Below are 25,863 nucleotides of genomic sequence, written 5' to 3'. Positions count from 1 at the left end.
CCCATCAGGTGTGCTGAACCATCTGCTGGCTGCTAAAGGATCTGACTTGTAGGAAAGGTGGGCCCAGGGTCCTCTTTTCTCCAGGTCCTCTGTGCTCCAGCGTAGCCTGACACAAGACGGCTTCTGCCTAGAAGTAACACAGCTGTGTTGGTGACACACACTGTGTGTGTATAGAGCACCAGATGAGCACAGCTGTGTGGCTTCCACACCAGGACTGGCTTCTGTCAGCTCAGCTGGGAGTACGGCCAAGATCAAATCTGTTTCTCTGTATGTGCCTCTAGACATTGTCTTATTTTTTATAAATATAGGTAGATTCTTCTAAAGGGTTGCATGGGTCAAAATCAGATGAAAGAGCTCTTACAGAAAAGTTAAAAAATGTTTTCTTTAAAAGCATTTTTAAAAGGAATCAGTGTTTACTTTTTGCCCAACTCCAAATTATGTTTAGTAGGCACGTACACAGTCTGAGATCTGACATAATCCTCAAAATAAATAATATGACAAATGGAAGCTGATGCTGGTTTTGTGTTGTTGTGTAATGGAGTTAGAATAATGACAGGACAATAATATAATAGAATTCTGCAATGCCCTCACTCTACTTGACTTTAAGTGGATGTAAAATCTTAGAAATGAGAGGACAATAAAATAATGCTTTGTAAAAAGGATAAAAGAATAATGTTACCTAAGTCTATTAGTGACATAACACACTATGAATGCACTTAAATTAATAGCATCTTTTACCAGTAGATATTTTTCAATTACTGTAATGCTGAAAAAATAAACAGAACAATAATGTAAAAATGAAAGGGATATAGGAAACTAATTTGTTTAAAAATATGTATCTATATAGAGAGACACATACATATATATACAAACACAAGCATTCTCATGGCTTGGAAACAGTTTGTATATTCCATATAATTTAATCCTGTTAGGATGTGTCATAGTGCCCTCTCTCACTCTCCGAAGCAAGTTGCCTGCTACTTGGTATTTTGGCAAAGCTGTGTGGCTTATTTTTGCTTTTTTCCTTCCTGCACAGTGTGTTGTTATTAAGAGGTCTTGCCACGACAAGTCATTACTAACCAGGAGATCTTTCATGCAACAGGACTGTCCTGGCTTATATGCCTGTTGTCTGTAAAGCTTTTTTAACCTGTGCTGTATTCTTAAACCTTTCCTAGAGAACTAATTCAACACCTTGAAATCTGGTGAGAGTTTGATTCACATAAAGGCAAGATCAACATACTAGAGGAATGATAGCCAAATGTTTGTAAACTACTTGGTTATTTCCCTGCAGATCTGTTTTAGGGTATTTTTAGTGTGTGGAAGACCACCTTAGTGGTTTCTGCAGAGTGTTTCGCTATCATTGTCAGTAAATAGCTGCTCAAATTCGGGAGGCAGAGAGAGTCCTAGTGCTGACTGCTGGTTCTTTAGGTCTTTTTAGGTCTCATATTTTGAGCATTTTGTCTACAGAGGAGAGAGTGGATGGAAGTGTGTGTATGCATAGGAAGTAAAAGCCTTGTTGTGTGTTTTAAACTTGGTTTAGCAATGGTCAGGCTTGATATAGCTTGCAAGACCTGGCCAGCAGACTGAATAAAAACAGATAAATATAAAGTGTTTGGGAACTCCTGGCAAAAGCTCCTTGTAAATAGTCACTACAATTGATTTCAGACAATAATAAAGAGGCAGAAGTTAATTCAGTTCAAGATTTACAAGATCTGGAGGTATGCATACCATGAGTTTCTGCAGCTGCCAGCCAACACTTTCATTTGAAATAATGGCTCACCCTGCTGAGCCACATCATGAGAACTTGCTGCAGATATCAAACGGCACAGGCTGCTTTTGATGGGGGAGTGCTGCTGAATTTTTCTAGCTAGGAATTTCTGAAGGTACATGTGCAGCTAAATAGGTTTATAATGTAGACTTACCAGTCTTGTGATTTAGTCTGATCTAGGAGCATGGTCTCCTGCATACAGAGTTGCTGCCACTGTTAAGGTTTCCTCCTGGATCTCGACTGGACTCCTACAGTATGCTGCTCTGTGGGACGGCTCTTTCAAGAGTCTCAATAAAGTCTGAACAGCTGAACAACCTGTAATGAGACACTTGATGGAGCTGCCCCACAGGGCTGTGTAAAGACCACAGCAGTGAGTGTAAAATTGTTGAAGACACCACAGGGATGAAATCAGACAGTGAACTCAGTAGCACGAGTGATAAACCACTGTCGCTCGACCATACTTGCTGGTCAGGATGCTCCAGTAGGAGTTTCATTATATTGTGGCGTGCATTTTGCTGAAGATCTAAGTGCCAGGTGCTTTTACTGGGTTTAATTTGATGCTTACTCCCATAACTTGATATTCCTCACTCACTGAACCAGGTGATTTGAATTTCTAAACAGGCTTTCATAGGACTGGTAGGACACTAGGTTCATCCCTTCCTTGCATTACAGTTATTTCTTTCCAGTCCCTGGAAGGTGTCAGCTGAGAGTTAAATTTCTGTCATCAGACACCTACCTGTGCCCTATCCTTTGTAAGTAAGTCTATCAATGTAACTTGTAAAAAGCAAATGTCAAGACATGCTACCCTTTTCTTCCACCCAGAAGCCTGAATTACGATGCACCAGAGGCTGGCTGCATGTATTGCCTGGCTTTCCGCAGCCTATAGTGCCAGCAGCCAAGCCTATGATCCATAAATTGCGCAAGGTTCCCCGGGTAAAGGGCAAAATATGTCATTGTAAGAGATTATAATAGTCTACCTTATTTTGGGGAGGGTACATCAGTCAGATGAGGTGGGTGAGTGTCAGGAAGTTGGGCTTTTGGTGAAAAGCTTGCCCTCTGCCCTGTTAGGAATAAAAGTGCACACATAGATCGACACTGTAAAAATCATAAAAAAATCTTAGTTAGCTATAAAGATAGCAAACTGTAGCAGTTGTTCCAAAATAGATATTCTTTAACGTGCTCACTCTTTGGCATTTAGTAAGCTTTCAGGGATGGAAAGAAAGGAAAGTTTAATTTAGAGAAGCCTCCTGCCCTTCTTAGCTAGGGATCAGCTGCCCAACATGAAATAATAATGCATTCAACTGTCCATCTTCTGGTAAGTAACCTTTATCATCATTGCATTCACCAGCACTAACAGCAAACAGTGAGTATGAAATGTATGAATTCAGGGAAAACTGATAGGGTCTTTGTGACCTTAATGTGATTATATTTGTGCTAATGCATACAGTATAAAAGAAACTAGAACTCTCAATATGAAGGGTCCAATTCATAAAAAATGTATGCACCATTAGCAAGGGATTTTTATGCACTGTACTTAGGGGGTGAAGAAAAGTAGAATGAGCCTATTTTGAATAAAGAACGTACTTCTGCAATTATATTCCTTCACCTTTTCAGCAGTAGCAATGCTTTTTTTCTCACGTAAATTATCTAAAGTGGAGGAATATTCATATAGGCACCAACAAGAAAAAAATTCACTTGAGGAAAAGAGAAAGAAGAGGATTAAGACAACCAAAGAGAAGCAAAAATGAAGATGAGAAACAAGAAAATTTAAGGCAGCTGGGAAGGCTGGTTTTTTGCGTAATCTGTGATTTTTGTCCCTTGGTATGGTAGGGTTTTTGTTTGGTGGTAAATATAGCTGGTGGTTGCCCAGGAGAAGTTCTTTGTGGTATGAATCACTTTAATAGCATGATTTTCATTATAAATAGTCATAGAGTTTTAATGTTATCAGTCCTGATACAGAAAGATGCAGGTGCGTAAATACAAGCCGAGCTCTGTGCATATGGGTAATGAGGACAGTGATTTCAGCTACTTTATGTGTCTTGTGGGAGAAGATCCTTAGGAGAAAATACCCCCAGGGACCAGGAAGAGGTGAGATTTTGTGCTCTGCCGGCAGAATGATTTTGAGCTTTGCAGTGATTTTGGTAATTTTGCAGTTGCAACTATGTGGCAGTTTCAGGTAAGTATAAAACTGTGTGTTCTACTTACTGAAGTGCTGAATGATATAGTTAGTAAAGCAATCTGCTGTATTCGTTCTGCTGTCTAATGCAATCCATTTTCCATGCAAGACTTCTAGCTTTTCTGTACAGGATATTGCATTGACATATATGATAATGTGGTAGATCATTATGGCATTTCCTTATCACACCACAAACTTGTTCAAAGGTAAACCGAAAGGTTTTTGTACATAGGGTAGGGGAACATTAAGAGTGTGAGCTATGTAAGCTGAGACAACCTGACATTGTGGGACATCAGCACAGTACTTGTATGTTGTACTAAAATGATTGAACAGTACAATAGTATTGACATCGCAACGTCGTTAGGTTTCAGAGTTAGCAGGTGCTGTGGTAATTCTGCCCTCACCCAGATTTCTACTTGTTTGATTTTCTTAGTGAGGCTGAAATCACGGCCTAACAATAAAAGCTTAGAATCTGAACCAGAGGTCAGCAGGAAAACATGAATTGCTTAAGGATCTGTGGGATAACCTGATACTTTGAGAAGTTTTATACAATCCAGATGAGTGAATTGTATGCCACAACTTGGTCATGGACTGCAAGAAGACAACCATCTGACTACTTAAACTAAATATGAGAAGTCCAAGCTTAAAATCATACCTTTCAGTGGGTGATTCATTACTGTAATTTAATTTCTGAGCTTGATTTTCTTAGCTCAGGTAATAGGAACATCTCTAATAACCATAAGATAATACCGATGTAAAACCGATTCAGCATAAGATCTTGATTTTTTTTCTTCTGCAAGTATTATAAAACTTTGATGTGTTTGTGAAATTCTGTGTAGCAATCTGATTACTAAGGTTTTAAGGTGAGGTGATTTGGAAGGGCTTCCTACCTACATCTGAGGCAGCAGGGAAATGAAAACAGCGAAATTAAAAACCACAATATGGTTCTTTGCGGAAGAATGAGGATTGTTTGGAGGGAATGTTACATTTTTTCATTATCAGCTGCATCTTTTTCTTTCAGCTATTAAAATTTGTTCAGCAAGATTGCTCCTGGTATAATTGCTGACAATTAAGGGCTCATTTAATGAAGAGCTGTGTTACTTTAATCAGAAATGATGGACTTTCGCACACCATACCTGATAATTTGAATATTATCAGTTGATCTATTTAATGCCTTTAAAAAAGTTATCTTTTTTTCTCCTGATAATGTCTCATGATCTAAATGCAGCTATGTTACATGCTCAGACTGTGAGTTTATTAGTTTTGAAAATGTAAGACTTCTCACAGGCAGTATTTTCACTTTAATGATTTCATTCTTAAAGCTGTATCTTTAATGTGAGTTGACTCAATGAGTAGTAAAAAAATACTCTTGATTTCTTATTGTTACAGTTACTGAGAGATAAATGCAAGTAATTTATTATCACATTGTGGAACTGTATCTAAGGATTTTAATATGAAGTATTGCTTGAAATGCTGTGTTCTTTTATTAATGTTGATTCATTTAAAATATTTGCTTAAATGTGTATCTCAGAAGGTTTTATATATTCTTTTGATTAGTGAAAATCTAGTATTATTAAATTTGATCTTGTATGTTTTTCAAAGCATTGAGTCCTAGAGAGGTGGCCCAGCATCTCCCTGGTTCTGATATATGTGAGAAATATTGAATTCCTTCCTGAAGACAATGAGGAAGTTACTTATTTCCAGATCATCTGCTGAGAGTTGACTTACGCTGTGGTTTGAACCCTGGCTTTGAGTGAGCTTTGGTGCATTTTGAGAGGAGACGCTGCTGCGCACCGTGCCTTCGAGCAGGCACAAGCTCATCTCTGCAGATGAACCAGGAGGTCCAGGACAGAGCGGGATGTATGTGTTTAAGGCACTTGATCATATATCCCGTAATGCTCTTCAGTATAGTGGCATTTGCCAGTCAGCTGCAGCTTCCCTGCAAGCATCAGGCATCACGTGAGACCAGGGCTGCTGGGACGGGCAGTGCATCCAAGTGCAGGGTGCTGGGCGCATGTACAGGTTCACCTTGTCAGAGCTACTGATAGCCCTGGAGTAGCCAAGGAGTCACAAAGCAGTTTTGCATTTTGACCCGTTCTTTCCTGAAGAGTGTAAATACAGCTGGGGAGGTGTTGGTGCCTAAACGGTGCTGATTTGAGACTCTGGATCCGAGTCGCTCTGTCCATTAGATGCTCATTTGTAAAGCAGGGATTAGAGCATTCCCCCCTTCATGGGGTGCTCGGAGATACAGACATTTAGAACTGAATTACCTGTTGTGTTGCTGAAGATGTGTAAGAAACAAAAAGGAAGCAAACTGTAGAAAGCCTGTTTATAACTAGTGCATTTACAGTTGTAATTTTGTGTGAGACTCAGAGACCTTGGGGATGTGGAATTTCTTTTTCCTTCTGATGTTTCTCTTGTGGTTTTCTCATTTTTGAAACAGATATTGTTCAACAAGATTTTTTACTTAGTTTTGGGGATTTCATTTTTTTATATTTTTTGGTAAGGGGAGAAAAAGGTTGCGTTTGTTTTACTTAGCTTTATTTTAAATAATATTTTATTTTAAGAGGGTTATTTTACAATGTTTACAGTGCACTTCAATTTTTTATTGTGTCATGCCCTTCCAGCCCCTTGGCAGGATGAGAGGTGAGTGTATGTATTATATAATTTATAATTAATTTATCATGAATCACATATGATGAATACTGCTTATTAAATATTAAAGCCTTGTCTGCGGTCCTGCCTGTACCATGGCAGTAGCACTTGGGTCTGTTCATACGGTACCACTGAGCGAACTCGTCTGCTTAGGCTGCGATGGCAGTGCTCAGTTAGAAGTGAAGTCTTAGCTCCCTGCCTAGACAAATGGTGTTAAGAAGAATTATTTCTCTTTCCAGAGTAGGTGCCCCGTTACTACCTTCCCCCTACCCCTTGTGCACCAGTAATCAGAGGTATTATGAGAATAAAATCTCTCCAGTCATAGCTGAGAACGGAGAAGGTGCTACTGGTAGCTCCCCAGCTCCATAGGGATTGCTATGAATCCTGGTTCCTTGCCGCCATACCCCTCGCGGATAGAAATCTGAGCAGCGCTGGAGGATAGCCTAACAGGAGGTAATGGCCTGGATCTGGACAAGTGGAAAAATCCAAGCCAAATTTTGACAGACCATTTATTATTAGTGAGGACTGGAATTTGGACAGGGGAATAATTTACCTGCAGAGGTCATGCCAGCATCTGGAACTAATGAAATCCCAAATAAAGGCAGTAAAACAGAGGGGGAAAAACAGTGTGGGGGGTTGTGCGCTGCCAGTTTAGGGTAATGGTCTTAATGAAGGTATTTTTCCAAATTAGTAGCAATGCGTCTGTGAATCAGAAATAGTAGCTGTGACACAGAGTTCTCCCAGCTCCTCAGATCCTTTGAAACCAGAGGAATCCACCCAGTCAACATTATGAGACAGAAGAGGTAAAGTAGCCTTCCACCAGTGTTTTTTGCTCTGCTTTGCTTTCCTGGGAGCTTTGACCTGTGCGTCTCAGCAAAGATAGTGTACAGCCAGGAACAAATGCGGTCACCGTGTGTGATGCAACAGAACTTAACCCTGAAATCCTCGCTTCACTGTGTTTACTGCCAGCCCAGCAGGAAGATTTTCCTGTGCCTTTTGAAAAAAATCTTGACTCTTGAGCAGCTTTTAGGGTGGGTAGATTAGAAGGGGCATGAGAGGAAATGTGAGAATTTCGCTCTGAGAATATGGCATGCATAATTTGATATCGGGTGCCATGTAAGACCACATTCATGCACATGAAAGTGTATGCTGTTTTGCTGAAATGCCTGCATCATAAGGAAAGTGAGCTAGAAGCAGCAGAGTGTTAAAAATAGCACTGAAATAAAAAGATACATCATCTGCGATGAGTGACCATATGAAAGGAATGTAACCCTCAGTGATTCCAATTAGTGCAATGCAAAAGGAAAGGAGTGTAATTAATTTTGGCTTTATGGTCCTATATAAACCAGTATAACCCAGTTGTACTACACGCAGCTTGTGAGATGAAATACTGCAAAATCCTTAGGGTACAGATAAGAGAAAACAGTGGTTCTCAGGATAGCCGCACCATGGAAAAAAAAATGCTAAAGCACAGGCATTGTTCTTCAGAACTTCTTACTTATTTTCTGAGAGCTCAAGCTGTAGTAAATGCAATAAAATGGACTTCTACTGAATATTTCACTCTAGTTATGTTCTCCCAGAGCATTCATAGGACAATTTAATGACAGGACAGATTATCAGGAGCTTGTTTTAATATTAATTAAATCATACACAAAGACAAAATTCTCAGCCTTTAAAATTACATAAACAAAATTGACTTATAAGATTTGATCTTAATGGGGAGTGATATATTCATTGGTATTGAGCCTTTGATCTAATATCGCTTTATACATACAGCTGTGATGAGAAGATTAAAAAAACCCCACAACAATATGTGGAAATTACCAAAGGTAAAATTGTGTTTAGTAACATAACACTTTATTTTGTATAGGAGGAACCCATACTGAAGAAAACCTCTCTTTGGTTTTAGGCATAGCAGCAGCACTGGGATTGTAATGCATTTAAAAGAAACAGTTTTCGCTGAATCTCCCATATCTAGTTACATTTCTTTCTTTTCAAGTAACTTGGATGAGTAAATTGCACATAAAAAATTTAGTGACTGTGTCTCTTTTTGCATGTTATTAGGCCACTGTTGGAGTCCTCACCAATTATAGTAGGTCAGCTTGTTCTCATTATTAAATGACAGTGGTCATTAAAATGCCAAACATATTTTTATAGAATTCACTTTATAAAATGTCAGCAAGTCTGTATATTTTTATTAGTTTCAAATCAGATATTTCGATAGACTGTAAGTATTCCCAAAGCAACGTCCGTTTCTGACTTTTTGAGACCACATGAAAATATTACAAATTAATCAGATTTCCAGATTTCTGCATAAAACCTCTGCAAATTTATTGTTTAGTCCTATTCTAAAATACTGTTATGATTGACACCTTGCTGTAGAGATAGAAGTCAATTGAATAATATGTAGCAGTCAATTTTATTTGTACCTTAATATGCTGAAGGGTGTTTTTTTTTCTTCACATTTCCATTATTTATAAATCTGTCCCCTTGGAGAATATATAGAAGAATTTGTTTTAAATGAGCTGATAATACCCTCTTTAAAATTTATAAGTATGACAGAATCATATCCTTTTTCCTTACTGCGCCAGGGTGTGCCAATAAACTGGTTCTGAATTATCTTGCACTTGCTATTCATAGGACAAACATTGGAAAAGAACATCTTGTTAAGGTTTACTTAGAATTTCAACCACTTATCAGAAAAAACTAACAGAACAGGAACTATTGTACCAACCGGGAAACTGACACCATTACTAGAGTTTTCTTTTTAAGAAACCACAGTAGTCTTGCAGCTACTTTTGATACCTGCTGTCATTCCTTCAGCTTCCAAGGTAAATGTGGGCCTGATCACCAAAAAACTTTCTGAATCAATGCAAGTCCTTCAGCCAGAGGAAGCGGAGGATTGGGACGTAGTTTTGAAAATATTTTGGTACTTTCTTGCAACTGATAGGACATTTCTCTTTCTCTTTTTCCTTTCCAAATCTGTATTACAGACTTCAGCAAAATCCAGTAGGGCTGGACTGTGTTCTGGGCTTAGCAAGTCATTAGTACCCAGCATATAGTTCAATTGTTGGATCTCAACATCTCAATAAATGCTGGAAATCTTTGGTTTCACGGAATTTTGTTCATCTCCCGCCACATGCAATTTAGAAAAGAAGCTGTCCTTTGGAAGCATACCTGTTCTCAGTTTTTGTAGTGCCTTTTTATTGCACACAGTACAACCTTTGCTGCCTCACTAACTGACAAAAGAAAATACTTTATTAAGCTACAAAGTAGATGTGACCTGATTGTTTTTCAGATAATTTCTGCTTTCAGAAATTAGAATGGCTGATGCTCACCTAAGCGTAAAAAATGCAGTTCCCACACACGCGGAGTGCTCATGTACTGTATGTAAATTGATGTATAACGCAACCCACATTAGCTGGGTTGATGATATCTTCAGTTTCACTGCTGTCAGATTTTTGTAGCTCCTTGAATGAGTTGGCTGGTCTGAATGAATTTCAGCATAATTTATGCAGCTGATAAGTGATTTGAGTGCTTGAGTTATTGATAAAGCACTTTAACATATCATTTTCAGCTTGATGTAATGTGGCATCAAAGTAGAAGGTAATGTGGCAGTCCCCAGGCTTGATATTAAAGTCAATCTGCTCCTTGGATTTCAGAGGCCAGAGGAAACACAGTGCTGCCTGACACGAGCCCAGCAGACCAGCACCAACCTGGTCAGTCCCATCCTGCATTTCCTGTTGGGCCTCAGGTCAGTATGTTTCCTTTCAACTAATCGAGATGTGCAATGTGATGAAAAGTAAATAACTGCAGTTGGTCATCTTGGATCTGTGTAATATAGAGAACATGATTGTTTGGCTGCATTTAGTGTTACAAAAAGGGGCCGTGTATGTATCACATATGCTTTAAAAGTTACTTGTTTGGAAAGATTAGCTTTTTGTATGGTTTTCTAACATAAAACCTAAGCAGTTTTGCATATTTAGGAGGTTTAATTATTTTAATTTCTTATATAAGTTATTTTTTAAATACATGTAATAATTTAACATTAAAAAGTTCGTGCAATTTTAATGCAACCTTATTGGCTCTGGCAGTTCTGCCTGTCACACACAGCTCCTGTGTCAGTAAAGGCATTTAATTATCCTTTAAGCCAGGTATTTATTTTCTTTAGAGCAAAATGCAGGCATAATAGTATGACACTGTAAATATTTTAAAAGATTTCCCATATCACTTCACGATTTTATCCAAGTTCAGCTGTACTCTAGGAGGTTACTCAATGTTCTTCCACTTTCCAGTACAGTCTTGGTCCACAGAGTTTCTGGTAATTGTTACTGTAGTGTTTTCTGCTTTTACTGATCAGTATACAACTGGGGAAATTTGGGAAATGTTAGTATTTAGGTACTTCTGTGCTGACTTGAGTTAGGCCTTCTTGTGTTCATAAATTATCTTTGGTGCATGTGTAATGAATTTTCCAGTCTAGATGGTACTGGATTGCTACCAGGCTACGTGATTGTAAGGCTTACATCTTCAGCCTGTCAAGTTTGTCAAAACTTTTTGTGTTGGTGAAAATATGTGCTTTAAGATATTGGAAGCAGTGCTGTGCTGTGCTGTCTGTAATGGAACATGAAAGGTTTCCAAGCCAGAAGAGTTGTATGTAAGTGTGTAACACCGAGCTATGCACAGTAAAATAGGTTTGCTGTTTGTGTTTTGTTACAGCCGTTACTGACAGCCCAACAATTAGCCTCAGCAGTAGCGGGGGTGATGCCAGGAGGCACTCCAGCCCTGAATCAGCCGATCCTTATTCCTTTCAACATGGCTGGGCAGCTGGGGGGCCAACAAGGACTCGTCCTAACTCTACCTACAGCAAATCTCACCAACATCCAAGGGCTGGTAGCAGCAGCTGCAGCAGGAGGCATCATGACTTTGCCATTGCAAAATCTACAAGGTAAGTCATGTTTGTAATTTTTACAGTAGGTTCTTTTGCCTGTTTGTTTCACTTTCTCTCTTTTAAACTGAGTGATCTCTTTTTTTCCAATGAAATGTTGCTCTTGATGCATATTGAAAGTCAGTACTTGGATTGTTTTTTAATACTTGAGAGATACTTAAGGGATATTTGCATTGTTATCAGAACAGATTTGAGTTTGGGTCTTAGATTCTATGCGTCAGTAATGCAAAGTACTTGAATGATTCATTAGCCTTTTCTGTCATCAGTGATCAATGTTCCCTACTCACAGTTCACTTTAAAACTTGAAACGGCAGCATGAAGACAAATACTCTGTTTCACCACTGAGGGTAGCTGAAAGAGTAGGGGCAACTAAGAGTTTTCTCAGCTGTCATCAGTGCCTCAAATATTCCTTCTCATTCTTGCTGTGGGAGGTCTGCTTTATCAGTAAGGTTCTGCCATCCTCATCCAAGCTGTTGAGGGAGTTATATGACTCCAAAGTCAACAGCAAAAAGTTAATCTCTGTGTGTATCCCGCCCGTTGTCTGAGCTGTACCATGTTCGCAACAGTTCTACCCTAAGTTACCTGCTGCATTCTCCTTGGAATCTAAAATCAGACTGAAAAACAGTTCTCTAACATCACTGTTCTTCCCTAGTAGTCTCTGCTGTTCAATTAATGTGTCTAACACTGTTAGCAGCAGTACTCAATCCAAACACATATAATATAAAATACAGATATATTTATTTACTGTTCATAATTATGTTGCTTGCTTCTCAGAAAGCAGTTGCTGCTCAACAGAACTGAACCAAGTATAGCAAGGTAAGTATTAGCCAATATTTTACAATAGAATTGTACAGCTTTCATGGAAGAGGATGGCAAGAAAGTGATTGTCCGGTGTGAAAGTGATAAAGATGTGAGCAACAAGTATCAAAATAAAGCTTTAGCCCTTTTGATATATTTATTTTATTTCTTGCTGATGTAAATGCTAGGAAGAGTTCTTTTCAGACAGTATGGTAATTTTTTCTTAAATGAGTGCTCTGCATTACGGTGCCCTAAGTACTTTCTAGTTATTAAACTCTGGTGGCTGCTGATTAGCAGATGACTTGTTTGAAGCACGATATCCTACAGGCTGTGAAACAGAGAGAAGGAAGAGACAGCTTGTGTTGAACAAACTCCCGTACAAACCGCATGCATAGTACTCTCACCTGTTGGGGCAGCTACTTGCCTTTACCTTGTGCATGTTTTAAAGTTTAATGTCAACAGACCTCTCTTATCATAGTTGTAAATGGTTTTCACTTTAATGTTTAAAATAATGTCTCTCTCATACCATTAAGCTGCACCGAAGAACCTGTCATTCATAAATCATAGATGAACAGGACACACTAATGCACAAATTTTGCTTGTTTAAAATTTGAGAGTGCATGTAAAGTAGGGAACTGGAGATTAAAAAAATAATGTGGGAACAGGAGTGGGTAAAAGCAGATATAACAAAGTGAAGGAGAAGTGGCTTTTTAGCGTAGGTGGATGATGAAATCTTAATGAAGAAACAGGCATTATAAAAATGTATCCTTCCACTCTGGAGTGCCCCAGGTTATAGTTGCTGGGTATGTAGTATTATAAATAAACATAAGCTCGTGCAGTTCTTACGTTGTTTATTCACCCAGTATTGCAAAGCTGGAGGGTAGGGATTAAGCCAGGCAACCTTTGCTCTTTAGTTTAGCCATGGGTGTCTAATTGCTAGCTAAAAGGTGTAACTCTGCTGCCAAATAAATTTTGCAAGCAATGACCTTACCAGATGAAAAGGTTTCCTCTGTAATCTTTACAGATAGATAGAAGCATGGGATCAAATCGGGACTTGCTGGAGCATCAGGTACAGCTCTGTCTATGGATGCAATCCCATCTTCCATAAAGTAGCTAAATGGAACAGCACCCATGAATTCACCTAGTTGCGTTGCTGTTTGTCATCTTCTCTACTCTTCCCTCCCAACCCTCTAAGCAAGTCCCACTGCACTCATTTGGAAGTGAGACTGATACACAAGGAAATGAAGTAACTTGGTCAAGATAGCTCTTGAGAACCCTGAAACACAGTTGTAAGTTTCTGTTGCTTCCTGTGTAGCCCACTACCTTATGCATGTGTGAATGAAGGTAGGAGTCAGCTGAGAGTGCTGAGACCGTCTTTAGCTGTGTGGTATCATCAGTGATTGACTTCTGGTCCCTGGTTTTTGTGACTATTTGAAAGATAATCATAGAATATGTGTTCTGTTTTGTAGCCAGCGCTTTTACAGGTATACTCATAGAAGCCTATGCTTTAACCCCGTTTTGGTAATTCCTGCCTTTTGGGTGAAATCAGACCATCTGTCTTAAACCTCACTGTGGCACAATCGACTTAGTTGACTGGGGGAAATGTTTTCATGCCGTTTTCTAACCTGTCTTATTACTTCTCTTGTCATGCATGCTGTCCCTGAATTTCAGTGCAGTCAAGCACAGATGGCCACAGCTCCTGTGAGCTGGGTCTTCTGTCATCTTTTTCTTCTCTCATCAGTAAACTTCTAAACCTCTTCATCACAAACTACCCCAGCTAGGTAACTCAAAAGACACCCTGAAGACTTTTTGAATAACGTATGAATTCAGAAAAGTTGTGATCTAACAGAGTACTTCAATCAGACTAAATGCCGATCAAGGAAGTAATACCACTTCATTTTGTTTGATCCACATGCATGTTTAAGTGATTTTATTCTCGGGAACTTTCAGGTCTGGTCCGGGGTGAAGTAAGATAATGTTTTTTTCCCAAATGTGTTTATTTTACATTGTTCAGTTGCTATATGGTCCTGATCCAGCACTGAGTCAACAGGAATTTTGTTGCTGTAAGTAGAAAGAGATTTAGGCTAAGCCTCTTTCAGAACTACTTCTCTTGATACATACTTGATTATTTTCTGTTCATTACGCTGTCATTTGCCATACACAGTGTAATACGAGATCCGTTCCCTGAGCAAATAAGTCAAATGGTGTGAACAGAAAGAAGGAAGGTGAATGTGTAAATTCTTGCTGTGAAACTTAAAAAAACATGTTTTCCCTGGCTTCTATTAAGAAAATTTCATATGCATGAGGAATATGCAAAGAATACAATTTAACTGAGATGCCAGAGGGTTGGTGGCAGAATAGAGCCATCTGCTTTAGAGTAAATGGAAATCCCTGAACATAACACAGATTCACCTATGGAATTCTGGCTTTCCACCAACAGTTCTTTGAAGAAAACAATAAAATCAACAAACATAACTTTTCACTGTAATCCTTTAAAAGCACTGAAGATAAAAATTTAAAAACCATCCAAGAAAGCTGTTGTCCCAAGGAATTTACACACCTGTTTTCCAATCAGCATTTCTTAGAATTAGAGCTGGAACACAGCTATCCTTTCCTAATCACCAAAAATTTTGGAGGTGTCACAGTAGCAATGGTGAGGTTGTGAGAAGAGGTGAGGCAGGTACCCTACAAGACAACATGTTGCCTGCCTGCTGCTTTTAGTCCATTGCTTCTTGGTCTGTCCTTATTGACTTAATGCAGAAAACACCCTGCCAGCTTTCCTCTTATTGTCCAAATGGGAGTTCATCAATATTGAACTTTCTGTCTTCAGGAAACTTTTCTTTGGGCTGAACAGTTTCAATTTCTGCATCTCCTTTGCCAGGTTTTTTGGGGAGTGTGTTCCTTTTTTTTAATTTTAGTTATCCTTTTCAAGAGCCTCCCCAAGGGACTAGTGTTTGCTTAATCTCAGAGTATTCAGTAGTGCCTGGGAGCTGATATTAATGGAAAGACATTCTTTCCTCAAGCCCGTCTGATTTTTAAATCTCAGTGTAATATTTATGTATATCTGAATAGAAAGATACCTGTTGGGGGGGCTGAGTTTGTTCTGTCTTGTTTTCAACATGAAATCAACAGGGTTAAAATTATATTCAGAAATCACTGAATAATGGGAAGGTATTCCAGTGCTGAGGAGTTGCTAAAGGCTGTCCCCTCACTTTGTTCACTTTCCATGACAGCCAAAGCAGTTTTAGCTAAGAAGTTAATGCATTTTAGCTATCCTTTTAGTACACCATACGTGTTTGAAATAAGAAGAAACTAGCACGGTGTTGCCTGCCAGCTTGCTGCTGGCCACTCGTGCACTGTGGATAAGAATTTGGGAGTCTCTCTGCAAAGGTTTGGCCCAAATATATTGCATCGCATAGCAATGGCACAACAGTATTTTAGATACATCCACCGATACAGAGCTTGAATGACATTTGAATCTTGAAAGAAATCAACAAGTTGGAGATTCTAGCCTCATGGCACTGAAACTTTGTGTATTTTATTTCCACTACATACTATACTGTTCCTAAAGTGGATGTCAATAATTTATTTCCAAGTCAGAGTTTCACAGTCTTGAGTTCTGAAAGAAATGAGAACAAACTATCTCCCCAAATCATTAGTGAAAGGCTTCAGTGCTGAAAGGAAACCTAGCATGGCTGAAAATGTGAAATCATTAAATTACATTATTTAAACAGCAGCAGGTCATATTTTAGCTGCAATACAATGGAAGGGGAAATGTATTAAACATTTTGAGAGCAGGAGACAGCCATTAAAATGCATTGATATGGGTAACAATAGACATAGATGATGGTAAAACAAAAATTTAAAAGGCCTTTTTTTGCTTGACATTAGTCAAAACGAGTGTTTGGTGAAGACAGTGGTAACAAAAAGGAAAAAAAGGCATTGTTTACATTTATTAGATCTCGTTTCATCTGAACATAGATTTGTATCATTAATTGTGCAACAGATAAAGTAAACATGCTCTGCCTCCATTCCTCCGTGTACACACACCTTAAAAATAAAAAACACCCAGAAATCAGAGAAAGATGAAAAACAAAAAAGAGACAGAAAAGAAGTAAACTACAAACCTCAATTGCTTACTGATCTAGAGTCCCAATTCCAGTTTTTTAGAACATTTTCCCCTTTTAACTAACATGATGCAGTCCCTATTCATTTGTATTCCCCTTCAAGTAACATGAAATAGCTTTCAGAGTCTACAGAAAGGCAGTGTTTCACTTATGTATTTTAATGAGCACCAATGTCAGTAATAATCAAAATGATGTTTCACTTAGAGGAATAGTTTATTCCCAGGTACTTCTGCAGTGTACTAACACAACCAGAACAAGAGTGACAAGAACCAAGAAAAGGAGCTGCACTCAACTAGCAATTTCTGTGAAGCCCTCAAACGCATAATGCAGTCACTGTGAAGAGCTCACTTAAACAAAGGGGTTAGCCACCCCCTAAGACTAACCTCCCTACCTGCGTACATGGGAAGAAATAGCATGAATTTGTGCTTCCTTAAGCACATTGTGGCATGCACAGCATGCCTATGGATTAGCAACCACTACAGCAGGTTTCCTCAGGCTAACAGCTGCATGCCATCCAAAGCGTGTTGTAGGGAAGCTGAAGTAGTAGGCAGGGATCCCTAATGATGGGTAGAAGGCTTTGTGTCTCCGTCTGGTGTCCCAGGAAATGTACTGTTTGGGAGACATAACATGCTTTTGGAAGAAAGGGCGAAACCTGGTTTTCTGAAGGTAGTGCAGAACGAACCTCACTGGGCTGGTTTTTTGTTTGTTTGGTTTTGTGTGGTTGGTTTTCCCCCACCATCCTAGGCTTCTCCTGTGGGAATGCTATGGCCTCATGTTAATTGCTCATCTTACTCAGTGGCAAATTGCTGCCTTCACAGAGGGAATGTGAAAGGTTCAGGGCTTTATTAGTTACTAGTTGTTTATTGATCACTCCCAGTGTGTTAGCTATTTGTTGTTTGGATTTTCTGCCCCACAAGTTAAAGGCCTACCGAAAGAGGCATTAAAATGCAGTAGTCCTCATGCTTGTGTGCTCGGTTGTTGCCTTCCACCCAAAATAGACCTCTGACATGCCTACTTTTTCGCTGCTGATGGTTATGGAACATCATCAGTGGGGAGTAATGATGTGATGTAAATCAAATTAATTCTGAAATCAAAGTGTTCACACCTACTTAAACTTTGCAGGCCAAGTTTTGGCAGTGTCTGAGTTTCCATACTTGTAGCCAAGAAGCAGATGGGAAATGCAGAAGTAGTCTGCACCTCCCCAAAGTTTCCACCAAAATCCTGTTGGTTAACTACCCTCTAGCAGACGTGACCACTAGGCTAGGAGCTGTGGCGTGACTGGTGTGCAAGACCTGGGCGTTTCTGGGAATGTACCCCTTTATTAAGCTCTGACTCGGACTGGTACTGCTCCTGGCAGGAATGCTTTACATGCAGGATTATAAATGAAGTTTCTGTCAACCAGAACATGGATGCATTTTAATGCTGCTTTTAAAGTATATCTTTGCACCTGTTTCCAGGAGCCTTTAATCTTCTTCTTGAATTTAGACCGTGACAATTTAAATTAATGTAGAGAAAACTCATTCCAATAATGTGAAGCACTTAACTTACTGTAATCTTACAAAAGCCAAGAAATTTCAAATGCAAGTGAAAATCCTAACTAGTGTTTGTCATTCTGTTCCTCACCTCCGCATTGTAGTGTACATGCTTCATGCACTGGTAGATTACATGCAAATAGGTAGGTACATCTAGATCACATGCACATAGAAGGGTACGTCTATATGATGTATGCATATATGACTCATACACTGATCCAAGACTCTTTACTGCAATAGAGTGAGTTGTAGAAGGATTACCAGGATGGATTTGCAGCCTTCAGTCTTAATTTCCTTGCTTTAGTGGATTTAAGTCAGACATTTATAGTCTTTGTGGTTTAATTTCCTTTGTTTTTCCATGGTGTTTGTATTAATAAAATCCCTATGATTCATGTTTTAAAAACTCCCTGGATACAAAATTGTGTTCTTGATAGACCAGTGAGATTCTAATCAAGCACATATTTATTTAGGGACTCATAAAAACAACAAAGACACTATTGACCATCTGGGTTTATGGTCATTTTTAATGGTGTGAGTTTTGAATGCATGGAACATACAAGCCTACTACCTGGGAGCTAATTTTTTAAAATTAAATCTCTTTAAAGTCTGTGTGGTTCTGTGCCACAGAACCATACACCTCCTTTTTTTTTTTTTATGGAGATGTCTTTTTTTTTTTTTTTTTCTTAATTATCTTGGAAAGTTCTGAAGGTGTGTTATTACTCTCTTATTAAAATAGTTACAGATTGTGCATCTTGAAACATTTACAGCATCTTTCTTTTTTCCTGCTGTTTTTTGAGAAAAAAATTGTGTCTGCCACTGAGATTGCTCTAGAAATGGGAACAGGACCTGTCTGGTGACATCAGGAATGATGAAAGTGAAACTTCCTTGAGTTTTTTCATCCCCAGACCACTATACAATTTTATGTCCTTTGGGTAGAAATCTGTGCTCATGGAGATCTTCAGGCCTCGCTCTCATTTTGTCGCTGATCCCTGAAGCTGCTTTCATTCCTTGAACGTTTTGTCTTTACAAGCCTATTGCTCTGACACATGTAGCAGAGAGCGCAGACGTGAGACCTGTGTTCGGCTCTGTGCTCCGCCCCAGGTGTCCCGTATGATGGCAGGCAATCCATGCAGGTTTTCTGCAACTCTCTTCCTACCTGTGAATGAATGTGCAGATAGTGAGCGCTGTGCTTTCCTACAGAGTGGCTCAAATCACTGTTGTTAGATGCCTTGAGTTCCTCAGACACAGCTAGATCTTTGCTAAATGTCCTAAATTCTGAAGTCTTGCTCTGGTTCATAGACCTTTTTGAGTAGCTGCGGTAATACGGTGAATTTTCCTTGTTTGGGACCTACAGTGACCTTCTGTAGCCCATAAAAACACTGGAAGTTTCCACCAAGATTAGTAATATCCAACACAATATGGGTTCTTAAACTGTTGCCTGCTATAGTTTTTTTTTCCCCCTTATTTATTTTAACAGTAATATTGCTTTTAAACTTAATCTGCTGTAGATCTGACATATCTTACAGACTTTTCTTTCACTTAATTGTGCTTGGTTATGATAAATTATGCAATATTAAAAATAAATCTTCAGCACAAAGGCAAGTTTCTCATTTCACTTCCATGATTAATTCCGTTGAAGTCAACGCTGATGCTTTGGATTTATATAATCGGATCCTTGAATATCTTTGACTTTCTGTTTCTCAGATCCCATTTCAGCCTCTTGTCCCTTTCCTCATCCAGCACTGTTTCTGTCCATCCTTTACATTTCAGCTTGGTTATTCACAACGCAAATGTTCCTAAATGTGTTTTTTACTCTGTAGCTGATTTCCCGTTATATCAGCAGTAATAAATGAAGAAGAGGTAAACATCTGGAGGTGATAAACCTGTTGTAATTTTCCCACTATATTGGGCTTCTGTATTTTAGAAGATGCAGTTGTAACAGGACATGAATCCTGTCTAAAAAACAAGAAAAAGATAGTAGTACATTTTCAGAAAATTCATTTATTGGCAATCTGAAAGTTGTTTCTTTCTTGTCTATTTTTAAAAGGATAAAACCTCTCAAGAATAAACTTTTACACCTTCTCTGAAAAGTGTAAGTCTAGCAATCTAACAGAGCAATCGCTTTCAGATTTTCTCTTCAAGATTTTAGCTTTTCCTTTCCCAAATCAATGCTTGTGAACTGTAAAGGAAGACCGTGTTCCCCTCCCAGCACTATAGCATCTTTAAAAAATATTCGGTCCCAGCTTCCTCCCCCACCCCCTGTTCATTTTACTGGTAACAAAATCGTTCTTTAAATCTTTGGTTTGCTCTGCTTTAGCAGGAGTGGTAGTTCAAAGTTATGTCTTATGAAATTACATTTATCTAATATGAGCACCTTGGCCAGTTGCAACCAAAATTAAAAACATATACTATTTGTTCCATTTGTCAGAAGAAAATCATTGGCTGCAAGTATAAGGCTTATCAAGTGTATCTTTATGCATTTATGTTCCCATGAGTGCCATTATTTTAAAATTTCTTAGTGGTATTTATATATATTCAACGTTTGACATCAGATAATTTGAGTTTGCTATGTTTGTGAGATAACTCACAAGGGAGAAAGTTGTATTAAATAAATAATAGAGATAAATTTTATACTTCCATATATTTCAAAGCTAATGCAGCTAACTTGCAGTGGAATGGTAACATGAAGACACAGTGCTATAATATGATTGATTTGTTTTGACAGCAGCCAAATAATTGAGAGTGAAAGGTGTCAGCACAGATGAAATATTGTATAAGCCACATTCAGAAGGCAACCCCAGCAGCAATAGCAACTGGAGTTTTATTTCCTTTGATATCGCACTGTTACTCACTTCCAGTTTATTATAAAACCATGAAAGGTACGCAACTTTCCATATGACGGAGGCTTTTATGGAGGGGATAGAAACAGAAGTTTGTCAGGTACTTGAACAATAGATACTGACAATGGGATTTATGATGGATACACTATACAAGGGTAAATTATCTTAATCTTTCCCCCTGGTTTTCTCTCTTCTTTTAATCCCTTTTTACAGGCTACTGCTTATCTGGCATCTTACCTCTAGCTTGGAGGGTAAGTGATTCCCTCCAGAGCAACCATCAGTGTCAGTCTATGGATTGCCTGGCAGGGGATTGATGCAAAAGCAGTGTTGCTATTACCCTCCCCAGCAGTGAGACTTGTTTTTAGTTCACCTCTTCTGCACAGCAAACTATACCCATTCTGACTAACTGAGACAGGGTGAGGCTTGGGTATTTGCATTATGGCATCCTACCGCACTGCAAGGAATAGAAAGAACTATAGAATCTTTTGAGCCTAGGAGACTGTCAGTGTGCAAGTAAACTAGTATAGAAGGTAGCCAAATAGACCAGCTGAAATAATACCTGAAAGTAAAAATATTTGAGGAGCTGTTGGCCCTCCTTTAAAGCAACCTGAAAAAGAGACTAGAGTGTGCCTGTAAAAACACAAACTATAACGCTTCCTTTATCCTGAAGCCTCATTGACTTCAGTGGGAGCAGGACTCCAAGGTACAGTTTGAATTGAACTGTATGTCCTGCCATTCATTTCAGAAATGCTCCATTAAGAAAACACAAGTCGATGTGAATGACAAGGGTTCTCAGTAATGAGCTTTTGCTCATGCAAAAAAAACCAAACAATGACAACCATCATGTTAACAAGATCAGGAACCCTTGTGGCTTTGTAATGTAACATCTAATCTATATCTATACCTATACCTATACAAATATAATTATATCTTACTTGGAGAAAAGTAAATAACAGAATGGGATGAGATTTCCAATACAGAACAATTTATACACAGTCACATTCCACTTGCATTCTCTTTGTCTCCTGATGTGATCATTTCATAAATAGCATGGTGGAGATTAGACACAAGGGCTAAGAAATCTAACTTACTGGTAGTAGTAAGGGGAACGTTTGTGGTATAGGAAGGGAGGAGGCAAGCCATTGTTCATAAAATAAATCTTACTGTATGGCAGGCTGCATCTACTGAAGTATTTTGGTTTACAGAATTAGAGCACACTTGAAATTAATCCATTTGTTCCCACTGTTTGCCTCAGGTTAGTTTGATGTGCACAGACCAGATTTCTTTTGGAGGAAGCTAAACCAGAAGCTCCACTCCAGGTGCATGCCAACTGCATCCCAGAGCCAGGTGTTGATATGAAGCCCCAAACCAACAGTTGGCCCAAACCCCATTATGGTTTCAAGACCCGCACATTCAGTGCAAGAAACCAGAGTATATACAGTCCAAAGTAAAAACCCTGGACTAGAAGTAGAGGGAAAGAGACTCAGAACCAACTGTCTCCATCTAGTGATCCTCTCATACTGCAGCAAATTACTTGCTAATGCTGACATAGCCTTAAACCTGTATTAGTGCTTCAGGAAGCAGTAATTTGTGATGGGTGTACATGCAATGAAAACAAATCCTCATTGCTGATGGTTCAGAGATACGTTCTTTATGTAGAGGCTTCTGTTAGAGCCCTGAGTGCCCAGGTTGCAGGTCTATATGGTTTACGTAATAAATAACTCTCTGCCATCAGCACCTGCAGTTAAATTTAACTTGACAGCTCTGATTTTAGCCACCAGCAGCTGTAATGTTCTGTTTAGTAATTGTTGACAAAATGCTGAAAACTGAATGCCTAAATGTTCTGTGCATGTAAATCTGTTGATAGGCATTGAGATGGGCATGTAGACATCTAAATCTGAAGTTCTGATTTATATTTGCTGGTGTGTGATTCATAGTGGAAACACAGGCTTCCCAACTTTTCTGTACAGATGTTAGTCTCTTCATTAAGAAGTAATCAGAATTACATGAAAACTTGTGTGTGTGTGTGAAAAGACTCTTAGGAGAGTGCATGATTTTCATGAGAAGTATTTGCTTTCCTTTTCTTTCTAATATGCCTTCAGATATTTTCTTTTTCACAACCCAGCCTGTATCTATGAGCATGTGCGTATACTTCTACTGCCCCTTTTAAACTTCAGCTAGCTCACTTATCCAGGAGCCTCTATCCAGCAGGCTGTGAAATAGAAGCTCCTCCTGAGAAGAATTTCACATTATCATGCAAAGAGGTAGAGGATCTAGTTAATGGAAAGATGCTCAAGTATCTAGTGTTCTTCCTGGCCACGGCAATTTGGATTCCTCTTTGGTTGCTCACCTCTTGATCGTTAAAGGCATTTGCCAACCCATTGCTGATGGAACAAAAAGCCACAAAAAGAAATATAAGTGGAAAAATAAAAACACGAATGAAGGTAAAACCCAAAAGGACATCCTTCTGGCCCTGAGCTGTCCAGGCAAATGGAAAAAAGAAGAAAAGTAAACTAGCCACCCAACTGAACCAACTCACAGGCATCTCCCACATTGAGTAGTTTTTTGAAAAAACTATTAAGAAATCTTCCTCCAAAAGAAATCTCAAAAATAGCCTTTCAGATTGGTCAGATAACCCAACCAGCTATTTCAGTATTTAGTTACAGTAGTGAACTTTAAAAGTCTTGCTAGATTACCAGACAGGTTGTCTTCAGTGGTAATCCCTACTCCAGAAAGTTTCCAGTGACTATTAATAGACTGTTTTGGAGACTTGGCTGTTGTGAATAGCTTTCTTCTTAGATGATGGGTTTTCTCTAAGCCAGGAAGCAAAGTAAACATTTTTCCCCACACCTCTTCATATCTGAAGTAATTCCACATCACTGTTACAAGTGGTCAGCTCTAAGCGGTGATTGTGATATGCCATCACAGAGCCAAATCTGGAGGCCCTCAGCTCTCGAGTTTAGTGAGGCAGATTCACATTAGATGTGATGCTTGAGGCCCCACTGACATTTGGGAGTTTGGGTTTTAAAAAACGCCATGCGAAGACCCTCAAGGTTTGGCTGACTATAACCTGCAAATGGTTTGGCAAGACCCTATTTACAGAGATGACTCGAGAGCCTTTCCCTTCCCCCATTTCACTGGTCAGCACTGACATACTGCATTATGAGAAAGAGCTGCACTTAATGCAGAACTACTTTCAATTGTCATGACCACTCAGCCTTATTTAAACTGACACCCTCTCCATCACCCCCAAGCTAGACTCCCAATGTCAGAGTGCTTCAAGAACTTGGGATTCAAAGCTGTACTGTCTTGCTAAGAGCTGTGATAGAGTGGTGCAAAACAGCACAGAAATGAACTTCAGAGATGGAAGGAAAATCCCAAAGGTAGAGGGAGACATGGTAAATATGGGTATGCCAGGTGAGCAGAGGAAAAGAGAGTGAAGGGAAGACTTGCATGTGGGTTCAGATCAGGAAAGAGACTTGGAGGATCCATGCTTCTGTCTTCCCTTGCACGTAGTCAGTTCAACTAGACTTCAGTGATCTGGGGTAATGCCATTAGAAAGGGTTACAATTCCTTCGTGTTCCAAGAGCAGATACAGCCCTTCCTTCTCCCACCACACCAGGTTGTTCTGTTGGAGTATTTGTCCTTCAGGGTTTGGTTTGAGGTTCTCAGGTGCCAATAACATGAAAAGTCTGAAATTAAACAGCATGGAAATTCCAGGTGTGAGGAAATGTACAAAAGGAGTTAAATGACCACATGATCACTCCTGCCTCTTGCTATTCAGTAAATGCCGATGCATATGTAAGCTTACGCATTTAAGTGGTCCTGTTTAATATGAAAAAAAGGGTCGTTTTAATGATCTGCTTACTAACGGGGAAACTAAGGCACAGAGTAGCAAAGTGACTGCCCTGTGTTTCTTAACAGGAGAATAGAAAAACCAGCCATAGAAACCATGTTTCCCAAGACCAGTCTGCCATATGTATGTTTACAAATTTGCAAGGGGGGAAGCACTATGTTTAAATTAATATAAGAAAAGAACATTTTAGAGAATACTCTTTCAAGATATTTTCTGGGCATTCCTATAACACATTTCTTATAGATTGTTGTAAAGGTTGAATCCTCCTTGTCTCATAGGCATATCCCATTGGTTTTAGGGTGGCTGCTTCTGTAAGTAAAGTTAACAATATTCAGTCATATATTTTAGCCCAAACAAAGATTCTGTTAGAATATGAGAAAAAAGAATGGTTCCAAGAAAGCACAGTCACTAGCTCAACTGTGAATGGTTTTTCTCCTTTTCTTCCTTTTCTGTCTTCTTTCCCCTAGAGAAGTACATGATTGCAGTAGGGGTTTGGGATTAAGTAATCATGTCTGCTTTCTGCAAATCTAAAGCAGTTTATATTTTTGCCTGAATTTTTGGTTTAGGAACAAATGTCATTATCATGAAAGACTTTTAGCTCTACATATGGTTACATTTCCAAAATGTACCTGCTTTTTAGAGGCAGAGGGAGGAGAGGAATACCACTACTTGGGTCTCATGCCAGACTTTAATGTAAAATTAATTCCTTTAAAAAGATTTTTAAAAAACCACAACATTTTTCTAATGTGCATTAAGAATGTTAGAGAGCTCACTGAAGCATATGCTTTGAGCTTTCAGGAGCAATCTGTAGTCAGGCATTTTAAATGAAAATTGATTTGTGATTTACATGGTCAGTGGAAAGAAAATTAACTTATGGAAGGTTGTAATGAAATATTAGACAAGTAAAAAAGTAGATGGTGATCTAGTGGAACTAAAAGTCCCATCTGGAAGAATTCTGTGACATTTTTACATTTATCTGTGTTCTGCATGAGTTGTAATGTTAGTGGTAATTTTATGGGACTGAACTGAAATGAAAAGGGTGTTATCACAGATTGCCTACAATATAGGATTGTGTTCAGTGGAGAGTCCTGTATCCTTTTCTCCATTTTCCTATAATATGAATCATTGCACTTTTTTCAGCTACTGTTGTTGAATTCATTCAGCCT

The 25,863-nt window shown here is 38.9% G+C and overlaps 1 protein-coding gene across 1 annotated transcript in view; it reads left to right on the top strand.

Annotated features, from left to right (window-relative positions):
* POU6F2 (POU class 6 homeobox 2) overlaps positions 1–25,863 on the top strand; it is a 253,357-nt gene that overhangs the window by 61,796 nt on the left and 165,698 nt on the right. The window contains exons 2-3 of the mRNA XM_014285807.3: positions 10,262–10,353; positions 11,316–11,544. Coding sequence (XP_014141282.1) covers positions 10,262–10,353; positions 11,316–11,544 — 321 coding nt within the window. The remainder of the gene's footprint in view (positions 1–10,261; positions 10,354–11,315; positions 11,545–25,863) is intronic.

The sequence above is a fragment of the Falco cherrug genome, chromosome 4, assembly GCF_023634085.1.
Source record: "Falco cherrug isolate bFalChe1 chromosome 4, bFalChe1.pri, whole genome shotgun sequence".
Lineage (NCBI taxonomy): Eukaryota > Metazoa > Chordata > Aves > Falconiformes > Falconidae > Falco > Falco cherrug.
This window is presented reverse-complemented; position numbering and strand designations above follow the sequence as displayed.